Source organism: Odontomachus brunneus, unplaced genomic scaffold (assembly GCF_010583005.1).
Source record: "Odontomachus brunneus isolate Ranch 3 - 2012 unplaced genomic scaffold, Obru_v1 Obru_scaffold_354, whole genome shotgun sequence".
Taxonomy (NCBI): domain Eukaryota; kingdom Metazoa; phylum Arthropoda; class Insecta; order Hymenoptera; family Formicidae; genus Odontomachus; species Odontomachus brunneus.
Window position 1 is genome coordinate 65,373 of NW_022639804.1, and position 16,835 is coordinate 82,207.

The following is a 16,835-nucleotide window of genomic DNA, read 5'->3' on the forward strand; positions in this document are numbered from 1 at the left end:
ACGTTCACCTCGTTGCACGTGGTAGAAGAGCGGACATTATCATTTAATCACTTAATAAATAAGATACAGAACATAGCAAGATAATAATAGAAAGTACATTACAATATTGTTAAGCAGGGACAAATAAATGGCTGTATTGTTGCGCAAGAAGGTATATTTCACCGGTAAAAGTAAAAAAATTGTAGGCAGTGCGTATGAAAAACCTATTTGTTCATTAATCTTAAAAGTTAAAAGTCATTTGTTGATCAGTTATGCAGTATTCGTATCAGCATCATTTCTAATTTGCGTTATTTTTATTAATCCCTCATTGTCAGCAAGGCAGATAAGTATCCCATTGATGTCTTCACCACCTAAACAAAATAAAAGTAATGAGAAATGAACACTTCTATTGTCATATACAGTAATAATAGATAATCGTATCGAATATAATGTAAGATACAAACTCAGGACGCATTTTTCTTTTGAAGTAACAACTTAACGATTTGTTACTTGTTAAAAAATGGTAACGACATTTAATGTAATTGTTACTTTTACTTTTTACTGTTACTTTGTACATATAGAAGATACTGCTTGTCACAATTTTTATGTGTTGGTACAGCAGTCACCAATTATACCAACATGAACGAAACAATAATACGTAACAAGTTGATGGAAAAAGTAACAGAAATTTTAACCAATGGCTGCACTTTGACAATTATGATAACGAGTTATTTTATTGGTAAAGTATGAATTACTTCTAAAAAATAACTTTTCCAAACTTAATATAAATTATAACTAAATAAGATAAAATAACAAGAAAATTATACAATATATATTTTAAGAAGAGGAATTTATTGTATGTAAAAATTGGTTGAAAAACGCTATATTTTTTTGCGGACATCTCACCGCTCCGAATAACTCCAATGAGAAGGCCGCGAATTTTCCAGCTGTCAGTTTAAGAGGAATCGTAGATCGATGTATGATAAACATCAAGTCCTTCGCATCCTTCGACGGCAAATCGTACCATTTGCATTCGTACACGCCGTACGCCATTCCGGTACTCTGTAAGTTAGATTCCAACATCATACAAGTCATCATTAAAGTGTATAATTTATTATTTACCTCTGCCAAAAGTCTTTCAGCTGAATAGCAATAAGTGTATAAAGGTGTCAACACGTATAAAACATAAGACACGAGGAAAGCCAGCTTGATATTAGATGCTTCTGCGTTTTTATCGGTTATTTTCTGAAAATAATGAAATTCTGAAATGACCCCTAAACACTTTCAATAGTTAAACATGATAACTCAGTTTAGCATAAATCATAGGCTTTTGTATAATATATTAGACTACCATCAGTTATACTCGATCTCGATAACTCTTTCCGTCATATTTTGGAAAGACAAGCTATAGAATATTAAAAAGAGGAAGAATAATTTATAAAAAGCTAAATGCTATTTCCTTTACTAAACTGACTTCGACATTCAAGTATGCTACAAATCGTAGGCATGACAAAAACTTATTCATTAAAGTACAATAATATTACACAAGCAAAAATATTGTTCTGTTTTGTTAAACTTCACAATAATGATAAACGCGGAATCTGAAATAAACATATGATAGTACCTTTTCGGAACATAATCGCTATCTTCATCACCTCGCATCAGTTTTTCGGCAGTATATCTATAGATGTTAGTAGTCTAATATATTATATAAAGAGAGGCTTATGGTATAGATATAATATTATAATATAATAGAAATTACATTTTTTTTTAATAGACATTATTAAACAATTACTGTTCATATATATTCATATATATTTAAGAATATAATGATTTATATATGTTAAGTGCTATGAGACGCTTACTTATGAGACATTCGAAGATCGTAGACAAAACGCATATGTGCTGTTATACTTACTGTAAAAATTTGAAATGTTTCGAAACACAGCTGAAAAGTGGCAGCCACCATGTGTATAAACAACACCGCACTGTAGCAGTTATCGATTGTTTTTGCGTGCCTTTAAAATGCATTATTTATTTGCTAAATAATATCAAATAGAAATACCAGAGTAGAAATTTAATTTCGTGAGCGTCTAACATCGTTATTAGATAGTATAATATAATTATTCTTGTGGTCTAGATAGTTCATTTTTCTTAGGGTCTAGATAGATAAATTAATTGATGCCTAGCCACATAGAAATCATAGTTGTAAAAAGTAAAATCATAATGACAATATAATATTTGCTTTTCACTTTTGCTCTTTTAAGATTTTTATGAAATAAAATAATCACACTTTTGATTTGCTACATAATTTAAAAATACTAGTGTCTTATTATATATTATATACGATAGCAACATTATATATTTTAAAATTTACAACGCTATTTACACTGACATATTTGACTTTGTAATGGCTAAACAGCGTCTATATTACCAATCCTACATTTCAATGAATAATAAACGCGCGAACTAATATAATCGTATGCATCATCGAAATAAATATCTCTAAGTGTTGCATAAACGTTTCTCAACGTTAAATTGCAAATGCATCATTGGAAGAAGTTTTCCGACATACCTGATGAGATCCCTGTGTCGCATAACGATTGCTATCAGACGCTTCTTGAATTTCGAAGATGATATGGATTTGTTGGCCATTTCATCAACCAGCTTGTTGAGTGTCAACCGTAGATTTATCAGCTGTGCGCACACATGCAGCAGAAGTATTGAGACGAAGCTATCGATAGTGCAATTGGTGAAAACTGTATACGTGCCACCAGCGAGTTGAATGAAAAAAGTGATCTCGTAGTTCGGACTCTTTTGAATGCTAAAGGGATAGGTGAAATGATAGACGAGTCTTCGTTGCGGCTGATGAAAGTTTCGAAAGAATCTCAAGAGGTTAAAACACATGTAAAACGAGATCGTGCACGTGGCGCTAATGTAACATTTAAAAGAGAGGCTTCTTCCACGCTTCGCGATCTTCATCATCGTAGCCCGTTCGCGCTTACTCTTCGTGGTAGCCCAGTCGGTCGTGATCGATGACATCAGCGATTGAAGTGCTTCCAAATCACAAACACATTGTATTAATACAAATATGAATTATCAAAGACGTACATGTATGAAGAACGCTCAATGATGGCTGTAAACGCGACATTCATATTTTTAAATATACTGACATCAAAGATTATTAAACGCGCGAAAAATTAATAATAATTTTGCTAAATGATTGTAAATAATGTAATATTCTATAAAATATTTTATCAGAAATATATGTTTCATCATAATTGATAACAATAAATAATAATAATAACAACAATGTTAATAATAATATTAATATAATAATAATAAATCAATAAGTTCATAGGAATTTTTATAAGAAATTCATAGCCAATATATTCATAGTTACAAGACACAACGTTATTCAATATATTGGCTGTTTTTTCAATGGAAGATCGTCATCGGTAAAAAAAACGAAAAAATTGAATTATATTTAATTACAAAAGTGTTAACTTCCAATTATCCGTAAAAATCCTGATGAACTTATCGAACAACTCAATATTTGTAGAATTTTATTGATGTAAACAAAGCTGTAACTTACTTTTGCCGTGATATCGAGTAACAACTAATTTGCAGAACGCCATCAAGCTTAAATTTGCGGCGGCGACTTGCTCTACCATTACTGTCACGTTACCCCAAGCACGAATCGTATTTATTATTTGCGGCAGGAACACATAAAGGCTTATAATTGACAGAACAATCGTGAATCTCAATTTTCGGCGAAAATCGTTCAAAGAAATATGTGGATCGGGCCAAGTGCCTAGTATTCGCAAACATTGGCGACTTAAGGCAAACGCGTAATTCAGTTCTAAGATAATGAAATTTCAGAAGAAATATTATCTCTTTGTATTATTTACGATCTATATGATTACACAAACACATATACACATACACAAGGAATGAATGTGAAAATTGGCAAACAGTAAATAAGGTTTTCAATTATTCTGGACGTTACATTGGACGGCAACAAAGAACGATTCGCGGACGCTTAATTTTATGCGACTAGCCCAACTTTGTTGTCCACACTTTTGAGCGATCTGTATTTCGAAAGGGACTTTTTGCTAGCGTACAGAACTGAAATGACAGAAACTTCTGCAAACTTTCATGAAACATAAAGTTCTATAGACTCTATAGATTGCTTGCGATGAACCATAATTTCCGCGAGTTTGCAAAATAAAATAAAAAGAACAAAATGACACTTTTTACGTGATAAATTTAGCAGGGTTGGGTAAATTAATATGTTTTTTAAACTGAGTTAAATTAAAAATTAATGTCTTGCAAAATTAGCTTTGTTAAGTTTAAAGTTATATATAAACGTTAACTTAAAAGATAAGTAAAAATTGAATTATCTTATTAAAATTAAAAATTACACACAAAACAATATATGGAATATATTTTTTGTATAATTAGCTTTTTAATCACAAGTAAAATTTGTATGAAATAATAAAAAATAAGAATTTTTATAAGAAAGAAATTTTTATAAGAAAATACTAATTAAACTACTCAAGTAGCTGAAAGTTATATACAGGAAAAGAACATTGACGTTGAAAGAGACGAAGAAAAATTCTACACAAAATAAATTATTCGATAATTTCTATACTTTTATTCTGATTAATATTATTATGTCTCTCGTTATGTGAATAGAAATTTTTAATGATTGTTCTTCACCGAGATGTCGTCCGAAATAACAAATTTTACTTAATGCACTATAATCGCGCACATAAATTGCATTGTATTGCATAATTATTCCACTACGTGATTATACAATTTTTATATGACGTCGCGTTATAATTTTTTTTTGTTTTTTCTTCTCAAAACTTTTTCTACCTTTGTTATCACCCATTGAAGTTCACTCAGCGAAAATTATTATTTGAGTGAGTCGCTCCTCAAGATCGTACCGAATTGCCATGTTTTCGCGCTTGCTCAGTGCATGAAGAACTTAAATCCCTACCACCAGTATAAACCCTTTCGTATAAGAATAGACAATGAAACGAATATCGCACAATCACCACACGCTTGGTCAGCTATTACAAAGGAGACACTTGTTCTGCAATCATGACCGAGCTGCTTACTCCATGGAGGTAATTGTTTATTTATATTGTTATGTTGGAGATTGTTATTTACAGCATTTCCGGCACATTTACTAACTTAAATTCATGCTCGTGATGAAATAAAAGAACATAAATTACTAAAACATAAGTAAACAAAGATGCTTGACAAATAAAAACGTTGACTTTGCGTTGTCTTGGATTCAACCTCACAACTGATCGCTTATTATCTGTGAGATTTGTGTATGCAACTTGAATCTTCTGCAGTTTAGTCTGTGTAGTCTCGGATATGACCTCTTTGTTTATTCTGCAAATGATGATTTTTTATCATTATTGTAGAATACGGATGTGATTTCGCTTTGGTACAGACGTGACAATATCTCATTTAAACCCTTATTTCCTGTAACTTGCGATAAAAGAGTATCGCTTATTTTAAAAAGTTTCTTCATTTCAATTAAAATGTTTAAAATTATATATTTACGCATGAGTTTAGTACATATTTTTTGGAACCATATACTTTACCTAAGTTAACTAAATTAATTTAATAATACATAAAAGTCTTTATGAACGAAGCATGCTGCAGTTTTTCTCTTACTCGGTTACTCATTTCCTCCCTACGAATGATATTCTAATGATATCTTAACTCTGTCTTGAGAAATCTCACATTGTCTTAGTATCCCTAGAAGATAGAATATATGGCCATTTTTTGGATCTTTACTGGTTCAGTTCGCAGGTCTCTCCAAATGGCGGAATCAATTACAGTGGTTTGTTACGGGGGCAGTTCAATAAATAAATTGCCTGCATTTCTAGTAAGATTGGACGCAACTTCATGAAACTACTGTAGCATATAAAAGCATCTATTAGGCAGGATAGGTGCAACAAATAGTAGGACAAGTGCTATAACCATGGGTGTCCTGCTAAAAAATAATAAGAAAAAACAGCATCTGAAAAACAGCATTTTATGATAAGATTTGTGGTCAGAAAGAGTGAAATCGAGGGAGATTCATACCATACAACAATGGTTCAGCAGTATGGTGCAAACTGTATGTGTGAAAGGAAAGTGTACCAGTGAGTGGAAAGATTTCAAGAAGGTTGAATATTTGTCGTTGAACATCGCTCAGATCGCCCTTGCACAGCTGTCAATAATGTCAACGTTACTTGCATAGACTTACTTATGCGTCAGAATAGACGAATTTTTATGCCTCTATTGCGAGGACAAAGATTTCACAACAACGGTGAGGTCGACGATGAGGAGGTATATTTCTAGCTTCGAAAATTGTTTTTTCTACTGGAATACAGAAACTTGTCGAAAGACATGAAAAGTTCATCGCAAAGGACAGTAACTACATAGAAAAATAACATTTTATTTGGATTCGTATGTATAATGTACATCTCAATATATTGCAGTTTGCTTTTATTTATTGAATTGTATATTGTGTTATTGTTATATCATGAGATTACAAAGTAATTCACTTACGAATTTCACTCTTTTTAAGAAAGATATAATTGATAATATTTTTATTCTGCGTTTAATAAGTTGCTAATTGATTATATGCTAATCTTTATTATAGTTTTTATTACGTTTGTGATAATATTTACACAATATTATAACGTCTTAAAGACTTCAAAAAACATCTTTTATAACATTTTTTATCCCGATTTAAGACGTCTTAAAGACATTATTTTAATTTTTTCGCTGCCAACGAGATATATACATTTCGGCATATATGTTTTTTCCAACATTAATAATAACATTATTCGACTTAATATATACAAATAGCTGTTTTGATATTCGGAACATTTCAGCTTTTATTCTATTTTTTACTATTGAGACAAATATGTCCTATAATATCCTAATAAGACATTAGTGTCCCGGTCCTACCTTTTTGACAAAAAATATAGAACTTTTAATTTATTTACTAAAACTATATTATATTAATGTATTTAATGATGTGAAAGTAAAGAAAATTGTATCTTTAAAAAACAAAATTAGTATTGAAAGAGTTAAGAGTGACTTTCGTTAATTCCAGTTAAGTTAATCAACGAATTAAACAAATAGGGTGGTCAACTGAAATTGTAATGGATATGAATACTTTGTCATATTTAACTTCAATTTTCTGTTTGTTGAATGTGTGTGTGTCGTTCTGTGTTATATTAAATTAAATAATAAAGACCCATATACCCTTCAATCATCTTTTATGGATAAACATGCCTACTAAATATAACTTATAAATTATTAAAGGCACATTTATTGATTAAAGAGAGTTGAAATTATAGACGTGTTATATAACACGTTGTTATGTAACAGTTACAGTTGCTGAATAGGAAATTACAATTAACAGATATATTACATGTAACATTGTGTTTGCTGGGATTAGATAATGTAAGTAAAATTTTTAAATAATTGAGTGAGTAAGTGCAACGGCAAAAAATAGTATCACTAAATTAATTTAAAATTACCATTTAATATTTATATAGTGAGATAAATATATAAACATATAATTTTATTCGATAAATAATGAATTTATGAATAGCTTCCTAAATGCTGAATCTCTACTCTAAATTATTGAAAATACGCTCCTTGGGCGTATTGAAAATATATACCCGGTAAATAAATTTTATAACTAATATAATAAAAAATAAAGCAGAAAACAATTACAAAATTACATATTATATTGTTTATCCTTAAAAAGAAAATCTTATTGTTTCTCTTTTTAGGAATAAACAATTTATACTATACAGAAAGATATATTTCTTCAATACAAATCACCTAACATACAGTGCATATAAATATATTCAGTCATTTATCATAAACGACATGGCGATCAGTTATGTCGAATTAATATGTTATCTCTTCCAACATTATTTCTTTTAATTGCTCATTGTCAGTAACATAGATAAGTATCCCATTGACGTCTTCACCATCTACAACAGAACAAAGAGAGAACCTATTTTTATTTTTTAATTTTACGTGTAGTAATAATAGACAAACGGCATCCAAAAATATACTAATTCGAAAAGAACTTATTATCATATACTTAAAAGAAGAATTTCTTCTCTTCATAAGAATATTATATATTATAAGATTCTATCTTAGCAAAAATCAGTTCGTCTTAATAAGGACAAAAATTTATTTTAATTTTTTCTTGATTAAAGCATTAAACTTACTACGATTCAAAATGTACTTTTAATAAAATTGATGCTTAGGATGTATTTACGATAAATTTACGATATACTTATAATATACTTACGATATACTTTTGCGGATGTATAAATTTAAAAAATATTTTATACAATTAACATTTAATTGAATGCAATATACATTTATTTGTGCATGAATATTTTGTAAAAAAACATTTTTTACAAGTTGCATGGAAAATCACGTATTTATTTTGCAGATAACTTACCATTCCAAACATCTCTAACGAAAAAATACTGAATTTCCCAGCTGTCAATCTAAGTGGAATCCTAGATCGATACACTGTAAACATCAAGTCTTTCGCGTCTTTCGACGGCAAATCGTACCATTGGCATTCGTATACGCCATACGCTATATTAGTACTCTGAAAATGAGATTTCAATGTTACGTAAAGTCCTCATTAGAGAATATAATTCGTTATTTACCTCCGCCATCAATCTTTCAGCTGAGTAGCAATAAAAATATAAGTGTACCAGCACAACCACGAAATAAAACGCAAGAAAGCTTATTTCAATAACGGAAATATTAACATTTTTGGCAGTCATAATCTGAAAATAATATAATACAAAATAATCTTGTCGTGCGCATTGGATAATGCATCAGTAAAAATTTATGAAGATTAAAGGCGAGTTGTTTATATAGCTCATCTTAAATCTATATTTGCACGAAAATAATAATATGGTGGGTCCGCACTAAAGATGGGCGATACCGATTCCGATTATTTCTATTTGAAACATACAGTAGAGATGGGTGATACCGATTATAGCTTATAATCGATTATTTCTGTTTGATGTTCCATCCTTAATCTGCACATAAATCTGGTTGTGTCAATCAAATTCAGTAGTAAAATATGTAATAATAAATTATGTGACTATGTCGCAACCACAAAGCAATTGATGAATTACTGAATTTACAGCAGAGACGGTATTTGACTGTTCTAATTAGAGTGTATTTATAATAAATATTATCTCAACCGAATTCTGGTTGCCACAAACAAATCACGCATAATTATATTGATGTAGCTGATGTAACTATTTATATAAACTATATATATATATATATATATATATATATATATATATATATATATATAACTATTACACAAAAATAACTAAGATGATGCAAATGTGCTGCTCACAAATAAATATTTCTGATTATGTGTACCATATCTTTTGTTTTTGTGTAGTTACCGTGAAAAACTGAAAGCACTCGAAGCACATCTGAAAAGTAGCAGCTACCATGTACCCTAATAACACTATACTGTAACAGTTTTCAATTGTTCCAGCGTTCCTTAAAAATTCGTACTTATATGATTAAATCTTTTAAAGCATTAAATTACATGCCAAAATTTCGCCTGACATACCTAATAAGTTCTTCGTGTCGCACGATAATTGCAGCCAGGTCTTTTTTAAACGTTAAGGAGGATATAGACTTTTCTGCTAATTTCTTCACCAATTTGTTGAGCGTCACACGCAGATTTATCAGCTGCGCGGATATGTGTAACAGGAGCATTGGGACGAAGCTGTCAATAGTGGAACAAATAAAGGCCGTATATATTCCGCCAAACATTTGAATAAAATATGTAATTTCGTAGTTTGGGCTTTTTTGACTGATATAGTAGTCAAAATGATAGACGAGCTTTCGTTGACCGACAGGTTGATGCATGTTTCGGTGGAACTTCAGTAGATTAGCGAAAAAGTAGAACGTGATTGTAAACGTAGTGCTTATATAACATCTGAGAGACATATTTCTTCCACGTCTAGCGATCTTCAACATCGTGTTTTGTTTCCAGGTTTCCTTTGCAGTTGTCCAGTCGGCCGCAACTGATGTCATCAGTGTGCGAAGTGCTTCCAGGTAAGAGATGATATATTGAGTAAATCAGAATGTTTATTAGGTAAGATAGTTGGGACATTTATTAAGTAAAGCGTGGTAGCATGGATGCAGTACTTACAGGGACGTTTGGTAAATTTTCGGAACGCTAATATTTATAATATTAAATAATTAATTCAGAAAGAGTCCTTTTAACTGCTTCTAATAAAATTTCATAAAATTATACATGAATATGTATGACTTGAATAAATTATATTAATATATATTTATATATAAATATAATATATATAATTATATATAACTAATAATATATAATTATAATTATATTATATTAAACTATTATGTATAGTTAATAATATATACGTATATATAAATTTACGTTAATAATATATAAACGTATATATAAATACATATATATATATATATATATATATATATATATATATATATACAAATATATATATACAAATATGTAAAAAATGAAAATATATATATAGACTACTATAAAAATATAAACTTGATGCTACAATATTACTAGGTTAAATCCATCGTAAATTACATATATGTACAATAGGCAACAATGTTAGTAATATTTATATATACGAAAGGTCAATAACAATGATAATTGACGAATAATATATAGACACTAAATAAAACAAAGTCAAATTTGACTAAAAGATTAAACAAAATTTTATGAATGATCAATTATTAATACGAATATGGACAGTGAGAGTGCAGAAAAATTGCATAAAAATTATTAAATAATTGTTGTTACAAGTTGTAGAAATTATTTTGGATGATAAGTCAATGTGAGTTATATTATATGCAAAAAAAATTAATTTGATAGATTTTTTGGAATATTTAAATAATTAATATCAATTAATTAACTGACAATACATTGTTAATATGTTGTAAATTTATTGTTACTGTCTCGGGAAGAATTCTCACTTACTTTCACCGTGATACCAGGTGACAATCAGCTTGCACAATGCCATTAAACTGTAGTTAGCAGAAGCAACGTGTTTCACCATTAAACCCACGTTACCCCAGGAATGTATCACATTCAAGAATTGCGGCATGAACACATAAATGCTTAGAATACACACCACAATCATAAATCTTAACTTGGGCCGGCGAATATCACTTAAAGAAGTATGAGGATCAGGCCATACGCCTAGTAACCGCAGCCATTGGTGACTCAAGGCAAACGTGAAACGCAAATCTAATAAAAATAAATTGTAGAAAAAAGTAACATCTCACTGTATTAAATTAGAGAATTACACTCGTTATTAAATATTAATTATATCGATGAGTAACGAAATAATCCCAGACAGCACAAGATCTCCTGAGGACATCCTAAGGACGTCCTGAGGACGAAGAATGTCCTCAGGATGTCCTCTGGATGTCCCCTGGACATCTGTGCTATTAGGGATAGTCCTAACATAATATCATTATTTTAAAATAAAGAGTGGAATGTTTTTAAGTATTAAGTATTTTAACTATTTTAAGTTTCGAAGTATTTTTGCTTGAATATTCCTTCTGATATTTTCATATTTTCAAGTTCGAATATATATTTTACTATTTGCGTTATTTCTATTTGCACACATATCTTCCTTATTATAATGTAATTTTTTAATTTAATTTTAAGAAAAAGATTTCTGTAATTTTTGGTCCCTTCATTTTCCTCTGAGCAATAGAGTTTTCGATTTTATTATTCTAGACGGAAAAAAAACCAATTCGTTCACAGTAACTTTTCAAGCGCTTGTTTTTTGCGACATGTCGAACCTTGCTACACTTTAGTGAGTCTCTACCTCAGAAACGAATATTTTTTGTTAGGGTATAAAGCTGAAATAAACTTTGATGCCAACTTTCGCAAACTTTCACAGTAGCAAAAAGTTTTATGATAGATGTATAGACTGGCCATAGTAAAACATGATTCTAGCGAAATTTCCGTACGAAACGATAAGATTAAATCTTCTCTGTGTATAACACAATCATCATTTATATAACATTTATTTATGTGTCTCTCTTTAAATGAGTTAGATTTTTAATAAAAATGTTAAATAATTATACAAAAATATAATAATTTTAAAACGTTGTACTTTAATACACTTTAAGCAAATAAAACAAATAAATTAAATAAAGTTTAATTTTGATTTTGTATAACAAAATATTATAAGAATACTGAAAATCAAACACATTTCCCAATGCAACTAACAGTACGTCGTAAGAAAAATGTGATATTTGCCAATTCTTTTTACTATTATGTTTTTTACTATCACACAAAAGTAATTTTTAACAATTAATGGACTGTGTTCTTCGCTGATGTTTAAATCAAGGAAAAATTTATAAATATTGCACTGTATGATATCATATAAACTATAAGATATTAGATAAGTATTTCGTAAAGCAAATAAGCATATTTAATAAGACATCGCGCGGTTGTTACTTTCACGCTTATTTGTTCTAAGTAGGCTTCTACCTTTTTTAACGCTCATTGAAGTTCGCGCAACGGAAATTATTGTTTGACTGAGTCACTCTTCGCGATCATACCAAACCGCCGTGATTTTGCGCTTGCTCAGTACAGTAAGAATTAAATAGCTACCATCTATGAGTACCTTTGTAAACCCTTTCGGATAGTAATCGATAACGAAATATATGGTATGTAATCGTCACACGTTAAGTTAGTTATTGCAAGCGCAATGTTTCCTCTTCGTATATGAAAAAACTGTTTACCTGGTGAAGGTATTCGTTCATTAAAATCCACTGTTGTCTTTCCTTTCTCGTTGTTGCACAAAATCAGAATGAATATTACATAGCATTACAAGCATTACATTTCATTATAACCAAAAATAAGGCAAGCTGATTACATCTTTATCACCGCAAATGTCAAATTGCATATGCAATAATGTCTCGCGTTAAGTGAACACACAAGAAACGTACACGAGACCGATCATGTAGTTCAACGCGACATTTTTGATTCAGCAGAGGCAAAGTTATCATTGTCATCATAACGGTTAATTAGATTGAGTTCTAAGTAAGCTCAATCGATTCGTCACAGCCCGATTATGTGATAAAAGTGTTTCTGTTTTTGCTTTATATACCTTTTGATCAAAGATATTCCAGCGCTAGGTCAGAAATTATCCAAGTTTCGTCATTCACAAATGCAGGAACGATGTCATCGATTAATTTCAGCAATGTTTCTTTCCGACGAATACCACGAGAGAGTGCCACTTGCACTTACATCACCGAAGTGGCGCCGCATACACGTTCGAGATAGTATAGAGATAAATAGAAGTTCATAGAGAGAATTCATTTAAAGAATATCTAAAGAATTAGAAAAATGAATATCGGAAGAATTCCTGAAGAATTATCCGAGCCTAATTTATTCTAAAGTATTCCTTGAAACTTCAATATAAATATTTTGCCAATCATTACTTGGGATATTCTAAGAATTCATGAGAAATTATTATTGTTAGCTAATTTTATTTACATTTTATGGTTACATTAAACAGATATCCTATTGCTTATAATAAGCGTTGATTTTTGTATATTTTTGTATACATACGTTTAATTAATTTAATTAAATGTTATATGTTATGATGGATTTTTTCTTTCTTTTTTTTAATTGGGCTCCTTTATAATAAATTGGTAAGTACTATTTTATATTTAAATAAATAACTCAACGTTTATAATCTTTTATGACTTTGTCTACTTAATAACAGTTAACAATAAAAAAATGTTTACCATAAAAATTTATACATAACGGAATGGGATGTGCGAGATTTTGTAGATCTTACCTAGCTAAAGATTAAATTGACAATAAAAGTACGAAAAATATAATTTTTATTAAAATTAAATCATTTTATTAAAGAATATTATCAAAATATTATATTACTATATTAATTATAACTTATATAGACAAAATGTAAGACGTTTATATCGATCGAAGAGATGGTGTAGTATTTCAAGCAACAGACTCATAATCCCAGAGAGATGTGCTTCAGGGTCCAAGTTCGAGTCCAGTGCCAGTGAGGATTTGTAAATATGATGTAACATTGGAATCAAGCAATCTAAAATTTTTAAATAAAATCAGCAAACGCTGTGTGACATTTACGAATATTTCTTGTTAGAAGAAAATAAATACATATCACATATAAAAAATTTATAAAATATACTGTTGTTCCATAAGTAATACAAAATGAATATTTTAAGACGTTGTCAGAACTTTTAATTATAGTGCATGTAACTTCCTTAGTCGTTCCCAAAGTATACTCTTTACAAATTCTTAAAGAATTGCTGTTCAAGAAAGAAGAATACTTCGGCAATACTTTAGGAATTTATTGTATCTGTGGTATTGGATACCGTACTGTGGATTTCGCTGCAAACTTTCCACATTCTCTTTCCGCACTACTTCCATATCCGCAAGACGTATATACTCGTATTTTTCACATACACGTATTTCGCTAGCATATGTACACTTTCCACATATATTCTGGACTATTTCCGCACATTGTGTGCATACATTTCGTTTGTAGTCCATATGCTTTCCGTATTTATTGCGCATTAGTTCCACCATACATTCGCCAGTATTACTGCAAATACCGCATTGTTCTTACACTAATTCTGCACCTTTTCCGCGTCACAACTGAACACTTTCCGCATATACAGAGTGTCGTACTGTACCAGAGCTAATATAGGGTATCCCAGACTTTCCTCCGCATATTTTGTGAAAATATAGAACAAGTCGAGGTGAACATAAAAGTCCTATAATGTTTGGCGATATTCGCAATAATAGCCGAGATATTAATTAAAAAATTTGGTGAATAATCACATGCGATATAATAGATAAGCTGCAGTAGACAGATATCTGCCGTTCGCAGAACGCTATCTGCCGTTGGCAGATATAATGTATATTTATACATATATAATATTTTAAATATAATATTTTTTATATAATATTTTATATATTATATTTTATATATACATTATATAATGTATATTTATACATTATGTCGAAGTGAATAAAAAAGTCCTCTACCATTTTGCAAATAATTACGTAGACTTTTAATTATTCACGAAAGAAAATTGTTACATGGTTATGCTCGATAATATACAAATTTTCTTTAATTAATATCTAAAAATCTATGTGATTATTTGCAAAATGGTAGAAGACATTTTTGTTCAGTTTGATTTCATGTTTAAGTATACAACGGCAAACGGCGCTACTGTAGTTTATCTACCATATCGCGCGTGATTATTCACCATTTTTTTTAAATATCTTGAAATTTATTGCGAATATCGCAATAAACAGTATGGGACTTTTATGTTCATTTCAATCCGTTCTACGTTTCCACAAAATATACGGAGAAGAATCTGAGACACACTATAGAATAGGCTGGGGTAAGTAATGGAATCGTTGTCTTTTTCTAAATAACCACGTACAATTTTGAGATATTAATGATAAAAGATTTATGCCGAGCGGCAACCTACTGCACCTAACCTATTCTAGCTATATATTAGCTCTGGAACGGTACGAATCAGACACCCTGTATATCGCATTAACTCCGTATACTTTTCGAATTACATTAGAATTTTTTGTATGCATTCTGCACTATATCTGCACGTTTTCCACACTAATTCCATATATTTTTCACATACCTTCTGTAAATTCTGCACTACTTCCGCGTATTTTCCGCACTAATTCCACACACTTTTCTCAAGCTATTTCCGGAAACTTTCCACATTTTGTCTTGCTTTTGCACTAATTCTGCATACTTTCTGCATACATTCGATGTTACACATTTCCCATATCATTTTCGTATTATATCCGTACATTTCTCACATTAATGTCGCAACAGATTCGTTTTCTCTCCGTAACATTTTTCGTAAGACTTTACCAATTCTATCAGCATTATTTTCAGACTTTTCCACAAAGATTGTATACTGAAAATATTTTATAGCGTTTCTATATATACAATACAGAGTGTTCTCGCTCAATTTTACAATCTCTCGTGAGGGCGTAAAGCGAATTAATGTGAACACAAAAATTCTATACTGTTTTGCGGTATTTGCAAAAACTATCGAGATATAAATTAAAGAAGATTTATAAATGATAATGTTCGACATGGTAGATGAGTTGTAATGAAGATGTCTGACAACATGTGCTTGTATATTAAGTCACACAGAAAAAGAAAGCCCTCTACCATTTTGCAAATGACGACGTAGATTTTTAGTTATTAATTAAAGAAATTATTGCATTATCGCGTAAAACCGTGCAACAATTAATTATAAAAAGAATATTCTTTTGATAAGAATTTTCTTTTGGAACATAATATTAAGGGAAATATTATTTGTATTTAAAGCTCTTTTTAAGTGTGTAACTGCGTAATTTTCAATCAACTTCTCTTGAAAAGACAAAGTCGATAATAATATATGCGATAAGAAAAACATGTAAGCATAAAAATGCGATGAAAACATAATAAGGTTTACAGTAATATCTAAAATTGTTTCAGATTCAGAGTCAGATCATTTACATTGGAGATCTCTTAGAAATTCTGAAAACACTATATTGAAAGAGATCAAAATCACTATATTGAAGGAGTCCTTTATTGTTTTTTTGTAAATTTTAAAACTTCGGCACTTTTTAAAATCAGTGATAACTTTATAATAAAAAAGGAAAGAAGAAAAATATGTGTGCTTACGCTATCGATAAAAATTATAAA

The 16,835-nt window shown here is 30.0% G+C and overlaps 2 protein-coding genes across 2 annotated transcripts; both read right to left on the reverse strand.

Moving 5' to 3' along the window:
- Positions 1 to 286: 286 nt before the first annotated feature.
- LOC116853543 (odorant receptor 22c-like) lies at positions 287 to 3,854 on the reverse strand (the record flags this gene model as incomplete). The annotated part of the gene is made up of 6 exons (XM_032834664.1): positions 287 to 350; positions 886 to 1,041; positions 1,102 to 1,224; positions 1,898 to 1,997; positions 2,555 to 3,035; positions 3,575 to 3,854. Coding segments are annotated over 6 exons (1,194 nt in total), but the record flags the coding sequence as incomplete, so codon positions are not given.
- A 4,021-nt stretch (positions 3,855 to 7,875) lies between these two features.
- LOC116853542 (odorant receptor Or2-like) lies at positions 7,876 to 12,608 on the reverse strand. The gene is made up of 7 exons (XM_032834663.1): positions 12,593 to 12,608; positions 11,063 to 11,332; positions 9,644 to 10,127; positions 9,471 to 9,570; positions 8,706 to 8,828; positions 8,489 to 8,644; positions 7,876 to 8,006 (listed from the first exon to the last, which is right to left on the reverse strand). Exons 1-7 carry the CDS (start codon positions 12,606 to 12,608, stop codon positions 7,953 to 7,955), a joined length of 1,203 nt encoding a protein of 400 aa, XP_032690554.1. The 3' UTR covers positions 7,876 to 7,952.
- Positions 12,609 to 16,835: the final 4,227 nt, after the last annotated feature.